At 38.1% G+C, this 15,698-nt stretch overlaps 2 protein-coding genes across 2 annotated transcripts; one reads left to right on the top strand and one right to left on the bottom strand.

Annotated features, from left to right (window-relative positions):
* Nucleotides 1-939: 939 nt before the first annotated feature.
* On the bottom strand, nt 940-6,397 carry LOC106937740 (C-type lectin domain family 4 member G-like). Its single transcript, XM_015019399.1, has 8 exons — nt 6,254-6,397; nt 3,902-3,998; nt 3,440-3,517; nt 2,611-2,715; nt 1,907-2,173; nt 1,647-1,813; nt 1,435-1,547; nt 940-1,358 (listed from the first exon to the last, which is right to left on the bottom strand). Exons 1-8 carry the CDS (start codon nt 6,311-6,313, stop codon nt 1,229-1,231), a joined length of 1,017 nt encoding a protein of 338 aa, XP_014874885.1. The 5' UTR covers nt 6,314-6,397; the 3' UTR covers nt 940-1,228.
* A 1,846-nt stretch (nt 6,398-8,243) lies between these two features.
* nes (nestin) lies at nt 8,244-15,698 on the top strand. The gene is made up of 4 exons (XM_015019400.1): nt 8,244-9,248; nt 10,377-10,501; nt 11,442-11,515; nt 12,086-15,698. The coding sequence occupies exons 1-4, from the start codon at nt 8,418-8,420 to the stop codon at nt 15,157-15,159; spliced, it is 4,104 nt and encodes a 1,367-aa protein (XP_014874886.1). The 5' UTR covers nt 8,244-8,417; the 3' UTR covers nt 15,160-15,698.

Genomic DNA, 15,698 nt, shown 5'->3' with positions numbered 1-15,698 from the left:
ACTGTTCGGATTACTTTTTAGTTTTATGTTAAAGCCCAGTGCCAGGATTTACTTTAGGGATTTTAAGGTGGGGTTGTAACAGATGTAGTTCCTGAAATTCTGAGATATGAAGAAACCTGTACTTCAGCTAGCATTACACGGCATTTACTGTAAGGTGAGTTAGGCAGAAAGTGAGTGAGAAGCTGGTTTTGCTGAATAAACACATTAAATACAAGTTATGTAAGTGAGTCTTGGATAAAAAGCAAAACTACCTTTTCATTTTCCACAGTAACAGAACCCCAACAAATTCTCAGTTTCTGTTAATCTGATCACTGTTAGCTTTTTATCTGAGATTTTGGTTTTATTTCTCTTTCTTGGTGCATTAGACTTTGGTTTGCTTTGCTTCATTTGACAATCAGGAATTGTTCTCATGAAATTATAGGAATATAAAAACCAAACTGTGGAATTAAACTGCCACTGTTTAGCTGATTTGTATTGTTTGTCTAGGTTTTCCACAGAATCAAAATTTAAAATAAAATGTTTAAAATCTATTCCCTTTACAGAGCTCCTATATGGAGGTGAGGACCAATATGTTTATTTTTATTTTTTCAGTATCCTTTTAGGGGCTCAGTATTCACTTTATATGAAAACTGTTATTTCAGGATTGTTATGGTGACACTGACTGATGAAGTGAACATAGGAATGATTATCGTCTTTATACTCCAGGAACAATATCAGACCTGGTGGAGCTTTAGTGAGAAAAATGAAGCAGAGTCAGATGCCACTGTCATTAGTTTTATTCACAATAACAATGTTAAAACAAGGACATACATCAAGAACATAATACATCTTTTCAGCATATAAAATAAAGAATTATTGGTAACACTTTATTTGAAGTGGGGTGAATAAGACTGACATGACACTGTCATAAACACCTGTCGTGAACATGAAAAAGCCTTCATGAATATTTATGTCATAAAGTGTCATTCGGTAAATTATGACACTTTTAATACAAATTATAGTGTCGACCTCAGAGTAATGATTATTTACTCTGAGGACGACACCAGGTGGGATACACCCACATAGCAAATTTATAGCTTTAATTATTTCAGTTAATGCACAAATTATTATTATATAATTTTTATTGCTATGGTTAATAACAAACTATAATTTATCTCTTGTGAAAAAATATAAGCAAAATTTACATTTAGGTTTTCCAAATAACCTTTAGAAGTCTGAATATTTCATTTTAAATAGATAAAGCCTTCTTCTCACAGATCCACGCGTTCTTGTCAGTACAGCTCACTGATTTCCATTCTCGGTTCTGGAGAGAAGTTACACATCGACCATCAGTTGCTTGCTGCTGAGGTATCCAGGCTCTAAGGAGAAACATCAGTTAGATCAGAGATGATAGATTTATTTTATACTTAGGTTAAAAGATAATGTGTCTCTCACTGATTGGTCAGATCACTTCCATTGATCCATTTCCATCTCCCTCCTTCAGCTCTGAGACCAATCCAGTATCCATTAATGTTCTTATCAACCCAACTGTTGCCTTTAAGAAATGTCTGTGAACAAAATAAATAAAATGATTACAAATTCACTTCACTTACAAGGCCAACAGTTTGTGCTGAAAATATATAAACAGTTTCCAGCTCTGTCTTTACCTTTTCTTCTTCATTACCAACAACAGTCAGATCTGAACTCTTTCCTCTGCAGTCTTCTCGTGCTTCTTCCCAGGTTTTCTGATTCTTAAGTTCAGCCTCATTATTAACTACATAGCAGCTGGACTGATAGTGAAGCCAACCTTTCTGACAAGAAGCACACTGTCTCTCTGAAACAACAGAGATCAATGAGTAAACATTTGGTCTGGCCAATATAAATATTATCAGAGCTAATCTTTTACCACAAAGAGATCTGAACATACTTTTGTCAGTATTGATTGATTTGGGACAGTATTCATCAATGATCCACTGAGCTTGACTGACGTTCTGCTCATTCCAGGTTTTCTTCATGCTTTCTACTTGCTCGGTGAGGTTTTTCTTCTCTGTCTGCAGCTCCTGGTTTATCTTTTTAACCTGATCAAGTTCTGTTGTCAGGTTTTGGTTTTGTTGTGTCAGGGTGGCATTTTCCTTCAGTAAGGCTGCTTGGTTGATTTCCAGCTCCTTCAGTTTGCTCTTGTAAAGAAATACGACTGCAAGACATCAAGATGTTACATATTACATATAGATATAAAAAACATATGTAGGATTTTGAAAACTTTAACAAAATTTGCTAAACAAAAGCAATAGAAATGTGTGAGGATCTCTACTGTCCATTTGACATGTAAAATGAATCATTTTAAGAATATTCTTATTGTTTCTGGAAGGAAACAGCTAAAGTTTCAAACATCTGACTGTTTTAGTTTGTAAAACATACCCAGCACAGGATTTCCTTAATTAAAGATTTGGAAATATTACATATTTTAAAAGCAGGTTAATTTAAAATGTATCTCTAGTTCTCTCTATTGGTTATTTTACAAGTAAACCCAAGGGAACACATGTCTCCAGAATATGTAGGCTGCATTCCCACATGTTTTAACAGAGGAATCTCATTCATGTTCGCTTATGTCATGTTTAAATAAATACTTACAGACTCCAAACATGGCCAAGACCAAAATCACACACAGAATCCCAAAGCAACAAGCCAACTTCTTATACCGGCAAAATCTTCTTTTCTCTTCATCTGACAAAAGTCCTGCGGAAATTATTCAGAAAATATACAACGTTTTATGAGGACACAGCAAACTTTGTTTCTTTTGTTTATTTTATATTGACACTTTTTTATTTTAAAATGTTACAAAAAATATTGTCATCATTTAACAAAGAATGTTGGCAGAGAAAAGTTTTATTTTCAACTGAGAAATATAAAATTATTATTCTTGGTATCTACTAATTATCCTAAAGATTCAACAAAACAATATTTTCTGGCTTATTTGTGACTGTATTTCAACAAACATAAAATAATCTACAAAAGGAATAAGTCATCCTAAATTCATCATACTGAGCTTCCAGCATAATCCAGTTGTTTTTAAAGTGACTTAATTAGGCTTTCTGAGAATTTTTCAAAATGCACATCTTTGTTTTTTGTTCCTTAAAGTCCCTAAGATGTTATCTGCTGAAAGCACCTGTCTGTTGGAGCCGGTCCTTCCTCATTTCCACTATACAGACTCCAGTTCTATAAATTATCTTTGACTGTTTATATTTACATCAGAAAACTTACATATTTGAGCAGTGTGCTTATTCTAAATGAAACAGAAAGTCATGTTAATTTCAGTTCTGTCTTTGCTTGACTTTTTTGTTGTAAAAACATATTAGAGAAAATGAGGAGATGTTCATAGTTTCAATTTAGGAAATTGGCTCAGTTGCTGTTTGGTAAACAATTTATTTATTCACATTTTGTGTTTTCCATTACAACTTACCTTTTGTATCAGATGTTGGCTGAGCTGTTTGACTTGGTATCTTCACTTCATCATATACAACCTCTTCCTGTTTGTCAGCTGGAATTAAGGAAAGTTCAAATGTCTTCAAGTATTACAAAAATAAATTTAATAAAATGTTAAAATGACATCGTTTTAAAATCTGCTTTCCTTACATTGCAATTTATCATATTTGAAGAACCTGAAGGTGATAATAATCCTATTAATTTTTATTTTAAAAATACTGACCATACTAAATGTCCTCCACACCTTTTGGCACCAAGTAGAGATGTGGAAAAATATATAGATCTGTCCTGTAAGAACTACCACAGACTACCGCCTAATGGTGGGCTGGGTATCTATCTCTACAGCAACCCCATTTAATTAAATCCACATTACACTCGACAGAGATCAGACAACCACAGAGAGCATCATGTTAATAAAACATATCAACACAAAGCTCACCTCTTGGCTGTCTCTTCCTTTTGAAAGTGACCGAAGCATACTGAACCTCGTCCTCTGCCATCTCCACAGCCTTACTGCTAAAGGTTGCCTGGTTTGCCTGCAAAAATTACCATAAACATTGAACAAAAAAAATTACCATCATTTAGGAGAAGTAAGCATTTCCCTTTAGTCTCAAGTATCTTTTATGCTCTGACAATTTAAAACTTTTACTGTTTTTAAACTAGAAAAGTAATTTATTTTATTACTTGATCTGGAAAAAAAGCAATAGGCCAAAATGATGTCTTGTTTAGGAAACATATCTGTTTTAGACAATTATAATTCAGTGAATGGAGTCACTAAAGGGCAAGTTAAGCAACTGCACCTGGAGTGTTGCTTAAAACATGTTTGACCCTGTGGTCTGGAAAGAGGAAGAAGTCCTGTGAGAACTACCACTTCATTTACTTCATTTTCTTTCCTCATTAAGTTTTTAGCATGTAAAAGTCACACCATCTCACACAGTGTGAAACAATTTAAGTGTCAGGCTTTCAGCAGACCACAAGCAGATTTTTGACTTTGACAGCTCCTGCAAATTAACAGTGAATTAAGTGAATAAATGTAAAGATATAATATATAAGCAGACTTTTGTGGACATAAATCTACTTTTAATTAATCCATACAGCTGATAAAACGGCCCTCTTTACTTTTATCATAAACTAAAGCAGCACCCTCTAGTGGCTGAGCAGAATCATGGTAGAATAATACAAAAAACAAGCGGTTCTTTCTACTTTGAAACACATAAAAGAAGTTAAAAACTGAGCCATAAGATTTAGTTGCACACAAGCAAGAGTTCAATTTTATAAAGATTTTAATGACAAGAGTTTTTTTTTAAATTTTATACAAAGCAATCCTTGTCAACCTATTGAATTCACTAATACGACAACATATGTAATTTTAAATGGAAAACCTTTATTTTTGCAAATATTCACACATTTGGACTTTGATGCCTGCAAATGTTAGTACAGGAGCAAATTTACCACTGTGTCATTTTTTTTTTTTTTCCTTTTACTAAACGTTTGGGAACTGACATATCTGTTGTATTTGCTGCTTCGTTTTCCACCACACATTTTCATTGACATTGGTTTTCTGAAGTCTTCCTGAGCTGATGTGATGATATTAGTTAGAGAATAATCCCAGTTTTTAACGCAGTGCTGCCTGAGGGATCAAAGGTCATGAGCATTCATTGTTGGATTTTGGCCTTGCAGCTTTCTTTCAGAGATTTCTTGTGATTCTCTGAATCTTTTGATGAAATTTTAGGCTGAGATAAAATCTCTAAATTCACTGCAGTTATACATTGAGAAACATTCTTAAAATGTTGGATTATTTGCTCATGCAGTGGTTCACAAGGAGGGAGACCTTGCCCATTCTTGCTTGTTAATGACTGAGCCTTTCAGGGTTGATGTTTCCATTTAGCCTGTTCACCTGTGAAATGTTCCAAACAAGAGCTTTGTTGAGTATTCCTCAACTTCCTCAGAGCCCTGTTTCCTCTGTCTCAGTGTTTCTGGAACATTTTGCAGGCACCAAATTTCAAATGAGTGAATATCTGCAAAAACATAAAGTTTATCCGTTTGAACATTAAATATATTGTCTTAGCAGTAAATTCAGTTTGGTTGAAAATAATCTGCAAAACTTTGTATTCTGTTTTTATTTATTTTATGCACAGTATCACAAATTAAATTCAATGTATTTGAATTACAGATGTAATAGCATTAAGAAATAATCAAAAATAATGAGGAAAAACATATACAGCATTTTACTATATCATCAGGTTAGAACATCTGGCAACAGGCTGAGGTCTTAAGTTCTGTTTTTTAGTTGTGGGTTTTAGTATAAATATTATTTTATATAGTTTAACATGTAGAGATTAAGAGTATTTCTTTTCTTGCATAATTTCTAAATAACTTGATTAAATAAACAAGATGGGCACATAAAATATGTACTAATGTACTAAACAGGACCCTTAAAAATCGTATAAAAATGTATACAAAAAAAAATACAAAAAATCTGTTTATGAGGGTAAACCGGTGACAACAAACTCAGACTTTTACTCACTATGAGAGATGAAAACAGGAAAATAAAAGTCCAGTCCTAATCGGTTACTTATATTTACGTTCAAATATTCCCTGGTGTCGTTTGGAGATTTAAACATTGTCTGACTTATTCTTTCCAACTAATACTTTAGATCTTAAAAGAAGGTATCTGGAACATCTGTCCATACTACAACTAAGAATTACCTAATTAAAAAAACTGACAAAATAAGACAATAAGTTCTTCTGTTTTCTTCTCTAATGTGTGAGTAAAATATTTATAACTTACTTTTTGATTGTGGTTGTTTCTTATTCTTGAAGACGACTGAAGCATACTGAATGTCTTCATCTGCCATTTCTTGTCTTAGAAATGCTTTGCCCATAAATGTTTAGCAGATGTGAGTACATCTACTAAACATAACTGCTTTCTGTTTACTGGAAGAGTTGCTATAGACTACACAGGTTCAAGTGAGAATAGTAACGACATCAAGTGACAAAGACAGAAAAAAAGGAAGTTGAATTAGTTGAATGCACAAGAATCCAAAATCAACCATTAATTTTCTGTTTATCACTGTTTGTATTGTGAATTTCACAGAAATTAGATAATAATATTCAAGGTATTTTAGAGTCTTTGATTCTTGCATATGTTTTTCAGCTAAAAGCAGAAGGGCTAACTAAGTTCAGTGGTTTTTCAGTTTAGAAGACAGATCATTTTTAAAACTGTTCTTACAAGAAAACCCTCGACTTAAAGCTGAGGAGCAGACAGACCCAGTTAAAAGGTCATCGGTAGCCATATTGGCATGTGCTGGAGACTTGAAGCTGTTGCTGGACCTTAAATACCACTTCTCCAACCACATTCCTGTCACCTGTCTTCAATCAGATATCGTGACATGAGGGTTTATGATGTTGAAACACCAAACGATTCCAGGAACATCACTGAATAGATATCCAGATGCATCAGTTGATGAATTTCCAGTGGGTGGACAAATATTGATGCTTATTAATGTTTCTGTTTCAGCATGTGTCTAAGGATGCATTCACAAAGTTCATCGGCTTTAACGCTTGTTTGTTTGCCTTGACAATCCAGGTTATTTGGGGAGTTGTGAATGTGAACTTGAATTAATGATTAAGACCAAAGAAGCAATCTCTTCCATTTAAAAGACAAGTGACCCTGACAAAAACAAAGGTGGAATGAGAAGCTTGTGGTGAGAACAGAACAGAGTAAGTTTCAGAAAATAACCCATAAGATGAAAATAAGGCATTTAAAAACCATACTGCTGAAAAAGCACCTGAAAAACCACTGAACTTCAGCAAAAGAGCATTATGTAGAAGAAGTGGTTATTTCATGAGGCAAGCCTGTCACACAAAAACCCTTCTGCTTTTAGATGAAAAACATATGCATGAATCTGTTTGCACCCCTAATACCCTGGTGTTCTGCCTGTTCCAGCAACACACCACCTATCTACCCGAAGCTCCACCCAGGAGCTTCAGTCTCCAAGCCGAGCTCCAGACCCATCGAGCATCACTTTCCCATGTCTCCCCCAGACTAGTGGCAGCAGCAATAAACAAACACCTGGTGGAAGGGCTAGACATGCAAGAACAATCATTGTTGTAATGATGTGCTGAAGGGGGAATGTCAGAAAGGGTAGGAGGTTCTTAAAGAGACAGAAGTCAATTTCAAGGTGTCTGATATGGCTATGGTGCAAAGTCAAATTTCCTTTAAGTAGTTTTAGATATAAATAGCATTTTCATAGCAACTGAAGGCAATATTACTTTATTGTGCTATAAAGTGGCACTTTAATATGCCTTACATTTTACCCACCGCCATGCTTAAGAAACAGTAATCTCCACACTGGTCCCCATTTTGTCAAACCTTCAACAAAATGAGTCAAGCTTTTATTTTCTTTTTTTTTTTTAAAGCCACATACTAAACATTTAGCTTTTAATTTATCAGTGACAGAAGACATGAATACCAAAAACTACAGTATGTGACTCTGGGCATCATCGTGCATATCACAACATAGCACTGAGTTAGGAAGGAGTTAATATTGTAAATTACATTATGGCCTCTGTCTGCCCTTTCCATCTAATCCACTCTTCTTATTACAACCCTCCATCCCATTTCCGATATCCTGCCTCAGTTCCTTCTCTCCCTCTGTATCCATTCTCTTGTTATCTCCCCTCTCTCTCCACAGCTTCCAGTCTCCTCCCACCCTTTTTACTCCACCCCTGGTGTCCATGCGCCCGGCCCCTTCATTAAACCCAGTAGGACAGAGACATCTATTTTGCTGGCAGTCACTCCACCAGACTTCACGGGAGGCTCCCTCACAAACAAGGAAACTCTACACGCTGACTCAGGCTTGGAACGACGAGATAGAGCCGGCTGCCAAATCATAATCCCTTTACTTCTGAGAGAAACCTCAGTTTCCAAAATATCTTTTTTCTAAACTAACATGGAGCTCCATGGAGTGCATAAAATCTTTCATCCAAACCACCTTGGTGAGGAGAAGCAACAGATGCTGAACCTGAACCGACGCCTTGAAGCCTACCTTAGTCGGGTCAAATGTCTAGAGGAGGACAATGAAATGCTTGCAAACGAGATCAAAGTTTTAAGGTACAACAATCAGGGGACCCTGATACGCAGGAGAGGCTTAGAGGAGGAGCTGAGACAGGCGAGATTGGAAGTGGATGCAGCCTGGAGGGAGAGGGTCCTCACAGAGGTGGAAGTTCAGAAACTGACTGAGGAGATACAAGCCCTAGAGATTCAGAGACAGATGGAAGCTGAGACCAAACTGCTGGCGAAGACAAAGATGGAGCAAAGCAGGAAGGAGCTGGAAGATGAGCAGAGAGCACAGATCTGGCTCAGGGAGAAGGTCAACCAGCTGGAACATGAAATGAAATTCCTAATTCAAACCCACGAAGAAGATGTGGCCCACCTGGAGGCCACTCTGTCCCAATCAAGAGCCGAAATGCTTCCAAACCGGATTCACAGGAGCAAACAGACGCCAGAACTCCTCAAGATGGGGCATGAGTTTTCCCAGAGGGCAACCAGAGCTTGGCAGGAGGCCTCAGAGGCCTACCAGGGCCAGTTAGCTCAGCTGGAGGAGTCACTTGATCAGGCCAGGAGTCGTTTGAGTCAAGTTTGCTTGGAGAAACGTGAGAGCCAGCTGAAACTTCAGACCTTGGAGAAGGAGATTGCCTCAGCTCAGGACGTCAAGCTACATCTGGAGGAGACTGTAGCACAGCGCAGGGAGGAACACTGTCAGGAGATCCAGCAGCTCGGGGTGAGTAGTCTGTAAAATGTCCTTTTAACAAGAAGAAACCTCCAGCAGGACTAGAACCTGGATCACCATGAGCAATCGTTTACCACTGCTTGAAAAAGACAACATTTACAGAGAACTGATGCAAAAACACATAAGTACTGATCCAGGGGTAATTTTTATGTAACTGAAAAAAGTATTTCAGGATGCAAAAGCTAAATGTTAATAGAATTTTACTTATTTATAAGATTCCCCAAAATGTTCTTAAGTTTTCTCGTATCTGTTGCTGTTTGGATTTAAAAATAATCATGAAAAAGCATTTTATCGTTTTATCACTCTTATGATGAAATTAATATTACTACTCATTCAGACTTTACATATAGTTTTAATTAATTGAGGATAGAACGAGTGCTGCTTTGAGTTTTTGCATTCAGCAAATTGTGGAACTGGGTTGTTTCTGTCTGAAAAGGCCTCCAGAGGGATGTACAATGAGTCATTCCTGGCTGAGAAAATAAAGTGACAAACCACAGCCTAATGTGAATTAATTAGCAGATGGAGTTTAGACTTGTCTGCTGTTGCGTTTTAATGTCTTCTGACTTGACAAAGTCTGAAGAGATTTACTTATTAATTAAACACTTGTTAGTGATGCAAATATTAATCTAAAACATTTTTAATGCTTAATGCAAAGGTTTAATGTAGCTCTACTAAAGACTTCACTTTGTGTTGAAATTCTTCTTTCACCCAGCATGAACCTTTTGCATTTTAGTAGAATTAACATATTTTGTTTGAAAGCAACTGGGAGCCTCATGTTTATGAATTGTGATTATTGGGATTTGCTCTGGTGACTTATGAGGTCTCAGCACACAAAGATGGGGTCTTTCTAGGTTTTTTCCCAACTGTGCTCCAGAATGACTGTCATCAAATGTCTTCCCAGGAAAAATAGATCAGCTTATTAATCTTCACAATCATTTTGCCTGGATAGTTTAAGGTTATAATCATATGTAGGTTATAAGATCTAAGTGTTGTCTTTTTTTAAGTAACATCTATTATCCTTTAGCAAGAGTTGAGCAAAGAGTAAAAATAGAAGAACAAAGAGCTTATCATGCTTACTCTAACTGCTTCCCTTTCCTGTTTGACTCCCTGTTTTGGCAGGAACACTTAGAGGAGCTGGAGGTGGAAAAAGTGGAGTTGGGCCAGCAGATAGACCACCTCCTTCAGGAGAACCACAGCCTGATGCAGATGAAGATGTCTCTGGGCCTGGAAGTTGCAACATACAGGTATGCAGCACTAAAAGCAGAGGACTCTGGCTTCCTAAAGCATTAATGGCTTAAAACATTAAAAGCCTCTGCAAGTTGAGTGCACTGGGTGTCTATATAAAAGCATGAAAATAGGACAGTAAAGTATGTCAAATTTTATGACTTCAGTTTACACTATTAGTTAAACACGTCTAGGCTGCTGCTCAGAATAAATCAATAACCATCCATCACTATGAGAACAGACAAACAAAAAGCTGTCTGAGGCGAGAGTGGCCGTCTGAACCTAAGGTCATTTCATTGTTACTGCAGCCTCTGCTGCTTTGAACAGAGTAACGTATCCTTTATGAAGCAGAGCCTCCTCACTCGTTCTCCCCCTCCTCAAAGTATTGACCCTCACCCTCTTCTTGAGAGATGTGGCCGATCTATGAGCTTTGGGAGTCTAGAGTATCAGCACAGGAGAGAGAGAGGAGAGGTCATTACTGAAGGACAAACCTCTGTATCATTTATTGCTTGTGGATCTGTTGTTATCATGAGCTGCAGGTTATCAGCGATGCGCAACATTTTGATCAAATTAGATCAATGCAGCTAATTATAAGGGTTTGTGCTGGAATCCACGTGTGTGAATGGGAACATGGGTATTAGTGCTGCATGAGCTGCTTGCAATATCAGCTGTCAGTTGTGTGCTCCCAAGTGCCCCCTTATTTTGTGTGTGTGTGAGAGAGAAAGGAATTGATGGCAGAGGCTTGTGCAGATGGCTCCTCAGTGGCGGGGCCTTTCCTCATTACCATAACAACGGACCTCAGTGTGGAGCTCCTGCTGGAAAGCAGCTAAAGTCTCTTTGGACTTTTCCTCTTCCCACTGTTCAGTGTGTAGCATTATGCTGCCTTTCACTTTTTTAATGCATAAACATTGTGTTGTTTGTGTATGACTGTAATATTTTCTCATGCTGTTACCTCCACAGAGCTTTGCTGGATGGTGAGGGCCTTGGAAGAGATGCAGTTTTGTTGAATAAGCCAAGAAGCATTTCAGTTAGAGGTAACTGATGAAAACATTAAGCATACATAAGGAACATGAAGTCATTTTGCTGCTGCAGTAACCTATATCAGATAAAAAAAGAGAAGAAGAATACTTCCTGTTTTTAGAGATAATTTCATTTAGTCTAAGTAGAAGCTCATACTAGGGTACATGACAGTTTGTAATCTCATTAGTTGCACAGGAGCTTTGGAATGGAGGGGCTTGGTGAAAGGGGCTGACGTAGGCACTTTGGGTCCTGTAACACAAGCCAACCAGACCCCAATGGATATTGAGCCATATGGGTTCCCTTCCCGTAGCCTGGACATCAATGAAAGGAAATGACGATCGATATCTCCCCATTAGTGTCCAGACCCACTTCAGAACACAGATTTTAATAATGGTTTGGTGAGGCAGACTGTATCTAACTCATTAGACAGTGTTCTGCAGTGGTATTAGATATCATACCATATTTGACAGAATTTTCCAATTAATTAGCTTTGTTTATTTTTTTTTTTCTAAAAGCATTTGTACAAGCCATTTTTATCCCAGCAGCTTGGTTCATTGTTTATTCATGACTTCTCTCCACCACAGATGCAGTTCTGAGTCCCCATGGGGTTAAAAAGAATTACCCGATCCAGCCGTCTGCTAGCCTCAAGACTACCTACTCCTCATCTGGCCAAGGCAGAACAGGGTCCATAATAACTGCAACACAATTCTTGAGCAGAAGATCTGCAGCTTTAAGAGAACCCCCAAAGACTTCAAGCAAACCTGCAGAAACAGCTGTAGTAAAAGCTGCAACTGTGGAAAGCCCCTATCCAAAAATAGTTCAGAATGGAGCAGCTGAAAACTTTAGGCCAGAGGAAGTTCATGAAAAAGTCACCTATGCTGAGCCTTTATCACCTCCTAATGAGAAAGATGCATTTGACAAAATGTCTGAGGATGAAGATAAAACAGTGGTAGAAAGAGTCATTGAGTCAGTTGTCAGCCATACAGCAGTGTTAGGTCTCAGCAGGGAGGAACCTTTAAATGAGAAAGGTGGCAACCAGCAGTTCACAGCACTCAGCCCCACATCCTGTGATGTCAGAATAACGGAGCTACCATGTAATTTATCAGATGAACTATTGAAGGATCTGACCTTTGAAGGGGAAACTGAACAAGAATATGTAGAACACCTAAGGGCTCAAGCTGATGGGTCGACAAAGGCAGAGCATGTTCAAGATGAGACTTCAGATTCAGAAACTGAAGCGATGCTTGAACCGACCTTTGAATCCAGACCAAGTAGTCCTGAATCTGAATGTGAGCTCCTTGAAAGTATTTTTAACAGAAATGATGAAAGCATTTCGAATGTTGATGCAGTTGTTATGAGACAAGAAAGTAACAGTTCCACTGTGGAAGTTAATGGAAAGGATGATGAGGACAAGTTGTATCCTGATGGGGAAGAGATGGATACATGGGACAGTGTAATAGAGAGAAAGGTCAGTGAAAGGGTAGATGATGGTGTAGAAAATGAAGAGAAGAAGCAACATGCTGAGCCAGAGGAGGACATATCAACAAAAGATCCAGAGGAGAACAGAAAGGTTGGTCAAGAAGGCAACATGGACTTTGTTCTGCCACAGGTAGGTGAAGGACACCATGCTATATGGGAGCTGGAGCATGTTCCACCTCCTGACAAAGAAGACGGAGGGGATGAAGACGACTCTCAGAATGTCTCTATGTCATGGAGGACAGAGCTGGAGAGTGACAGCTACGCTCAGGATAATACTCTTGCCGATACTCGACCCCTGATCCGATACAAAAGTGATGACACTGACGCCAACACTCAAGCGTCGCACATTGAGGAAAGTGAGTCCAGTGAAGGTGAACAGGAAAAGAAAGCTGGAGAGGCAGGAAGCGGAACATGGGCTGAGAACAAGCCAAAGACATTTGGAACCATGGAAGATCTGTGTGAGGAAGTGGAAGAGGAGACAGTGGATGAAGACTATAACATGGGATACACTCATGTTGAAGATAGGGATGCTGATCAGGGTAAAAAAGTAAGTGAGTATGATATACTTTTGAAAGATGCTGAAAAGGTTGAAGAAATGGAGATGAGTGGTGTTGAGGGACATTCAGAAGAGGAAACAGAAGAACTTACTGGAGCCACTGTACACACCAATATAGACTATGACGAGGAACTGGAGACAGACAGATTAGTGGAACAAGAGTTAGAAAATTTGTCAACAGATAGTTATAGTGCTCATTTTGGACATGAGCAGGTCAGAGAAGATATCTTAGAAATGGATCAAAAATCCATCAAGGAAATGAATGAACAAGAAACTACAGGTAACACATCTACCTGTGAGACTGAAAACTATGAGTCTGCGTTGACCACTGCAGTTATAAGCAAGAGTTTAGAAAGGCAGTTTTTCAGTGATTCATCTCCTGAGATACAGTTGACAAGCACTCTGACTGAGGAGGAAGTGAAAGAACAAGAGACTGAAAAAGCAGCAGGAGGTTCTTCCAGTGAGATCGTTAAATCTGAATCTGAACCAGCTACTACAATTACAAGAGATGTTTCAGAGATGCAACTGTTCAGTGATCCATCTGTTGAAATATCTTCAACAAACACTCAGCTTGTGAATGAGCAAAAAGGAACTGAAAAGTTAATACAGGACATAGATTCATCTGAGCCTGAAATGAGTGTTAACTATGAACAGGTATCTTCCACTATAGTTGAAGATGTGGCGTTAGAGAGGCAACTCTTTAGTGAATCATATGTTGAGATAAATTCAACAAACAAGCTGACTGAGGAGGACGTCCATCCTATTGATCAAGAAGCTGTAGATAACCCAGAGACAAGAGAGGACGACGATGAGCACTATCTGGTGTCTCATGTTGATGGAACTGAAAACCACTCTGAATTGAAAGATTTCCTTAGCAGGTCAGATATGAAAGACAGCAACATAATAGAAGCTATAAACTCTGCTTTACTGGTAACAGCAGATTCAAATTCTCCACAAGATGTTGATGCTCCCACTGAGAACACCGAGGTGCTTCCTGAGGAAAGATCAAATGTATCCCAAGAACATCCCACTGAGGATGCTGAGGACTTTCACAAGTTTCTTGAGGAAACAACTGAATGGGAAAACCCAGAAAACACAACAAAGGAATCTGAAATGAGTGACCAGATCAAACACGATCTAAAGAATGATAACCTTCACAAAATATCAGACAAAATAATCATACATCAGGAAGAGCCTGTTGAAGTTTCCATTGACAGTGCCCTGAATGATAACGACATTTTCAAAGTGAAGGATGTAAAAGACAACAGTTTCCATAGTCACTTCACCTCTGATGGAAAGAATGACTTCTGGGTGTCCTCTTTGGAGACCGGTGCCACTTACACACCAAACGATGCCTGTAATGAATCTGCTGAGCAAACCAATCATAATCAAGGATTTGCTGACAACAGGGATTGGGGGAACTTGGAGAATCCAAAGGTAGTTAATGGGACCTCCAAGGTGGATATTGACCTGTCTGGCCTGGATCCAACAAAAGAACAGGAACAGGGGAATGCTGAAGTGAAGAAGGTGTTTTGTAAAAATGTAGTTGAGGGCGAGATGGTCCATTCTGAGGAATCAGATGTTGAGGCCGAATCTTGGTCATCTGGAGAAGAAACAGCCTAAAGATGTGAATGTTACAGTCAAATCAGATCATAGATACAAAAAATTGACAAGGGGTATATTGTGGTTTTATTTGATGCATCTGAAAACCAAAGTTGCCTTTGTGCATTTCTTAGGGAATAAACAACCACCCTGCCAACTCTTACTACCTTAATTGGAGACAGTTGTCTAACATTTCCTTTTATCCTGATGTTTAAATTGTTCTGCCCTCGTAGTATGCATGTTGAGAAGATTATAAGTCTTTGCATGTGAGAAGAGCATGAAAATAGAACAAAGTATCATTTGAAAGTCAAAACAGTTATTGATCAGTACCTATTCTGATTTTGCTGTTTAATAGAAATCAATAAGACCAGCAGGCTAGGATTCCCTGTAGAGCTGTCATTGCATTGTGACAACAATTTCAAATTCATTAGTTTGCAAATTAGTTGTCTTTGCATGTGTTCCTCATGTAGAAAGAATGGGCGATTGGTTTTCCTTCTCATTGTAAAAGTTTATTATAGCTGTGGTAATCTCAAAGTAGAAAATAAAGTGTAGACTCATAA

The sequence above is a fragment of the Poecilia latipinna genome, unplaced genomic scaffold, assembly GCF_001443285.1.
Source record: "Poecilia latipinna isolate Pla-1442-1.1 unplaced genomic scaffold, P_latipinna-1.0 Scaffold2430, whole genome shotgun sequence".
NCBI lineage: Eukaryota > Metazoa > Chordata > Actinopteri > Cyprinodontiformes > Poeciliidae > Poecilia > Poecilia latipinna.
The sequence above is the reverse complement of the archived record's forward strand: the minus strand, read 5'-3'. Positions and strand labels throughout refer to the sequence as shown.

Excerpts from the sequence above, each read along its gene's own strand:
- LOC106937740 (XM_015019399.1), bottom strand. The coding sequence starts at position 6,313 with ATGAAGACATTCAGTATGCTTCAGTCGTCTTCAAGAATAAGAAACAAC. Across the intron at positions 3,518-3,901 it reads AAGGAAGAGACAGCCAAGAG|CTGACAAACAGGAAGAGGTT; the intron begins GTGAGCTTTGTG and ends CCTTAATTCCAG. Across the intron at positions 2,174-2,610 it reads CTTGGCCATGTTTGGAGTCT|TCGTATTTCTTTACAAGAGC; the intron begins GTAAGTATTTAT and ends GATGTCTTGCAG.
- nes (XM_015019400.1), top strand. The coding sequence starts at position 8,418 with ATGGAGCTCCATGGAGTGCATAAAATCTTTCATCCAAACCACCTTGGT. Across the intron at positions 9,249-10,376 it reads AGGAGATCCAGCAGCTCGGG|GAACACTTAGAGGAGCTGGA; the intron begins GTGAGTAGTCTG and ends CTGTTTTGGCAG. Across the intron at positions 11,516-12,085 it reads AAGAAGCATTTCAGTTAGAG|ATGCAGTTCTGAGTCCCCAT; the intron begins GTAACTGATGAA and ends TCTCCACCACAG.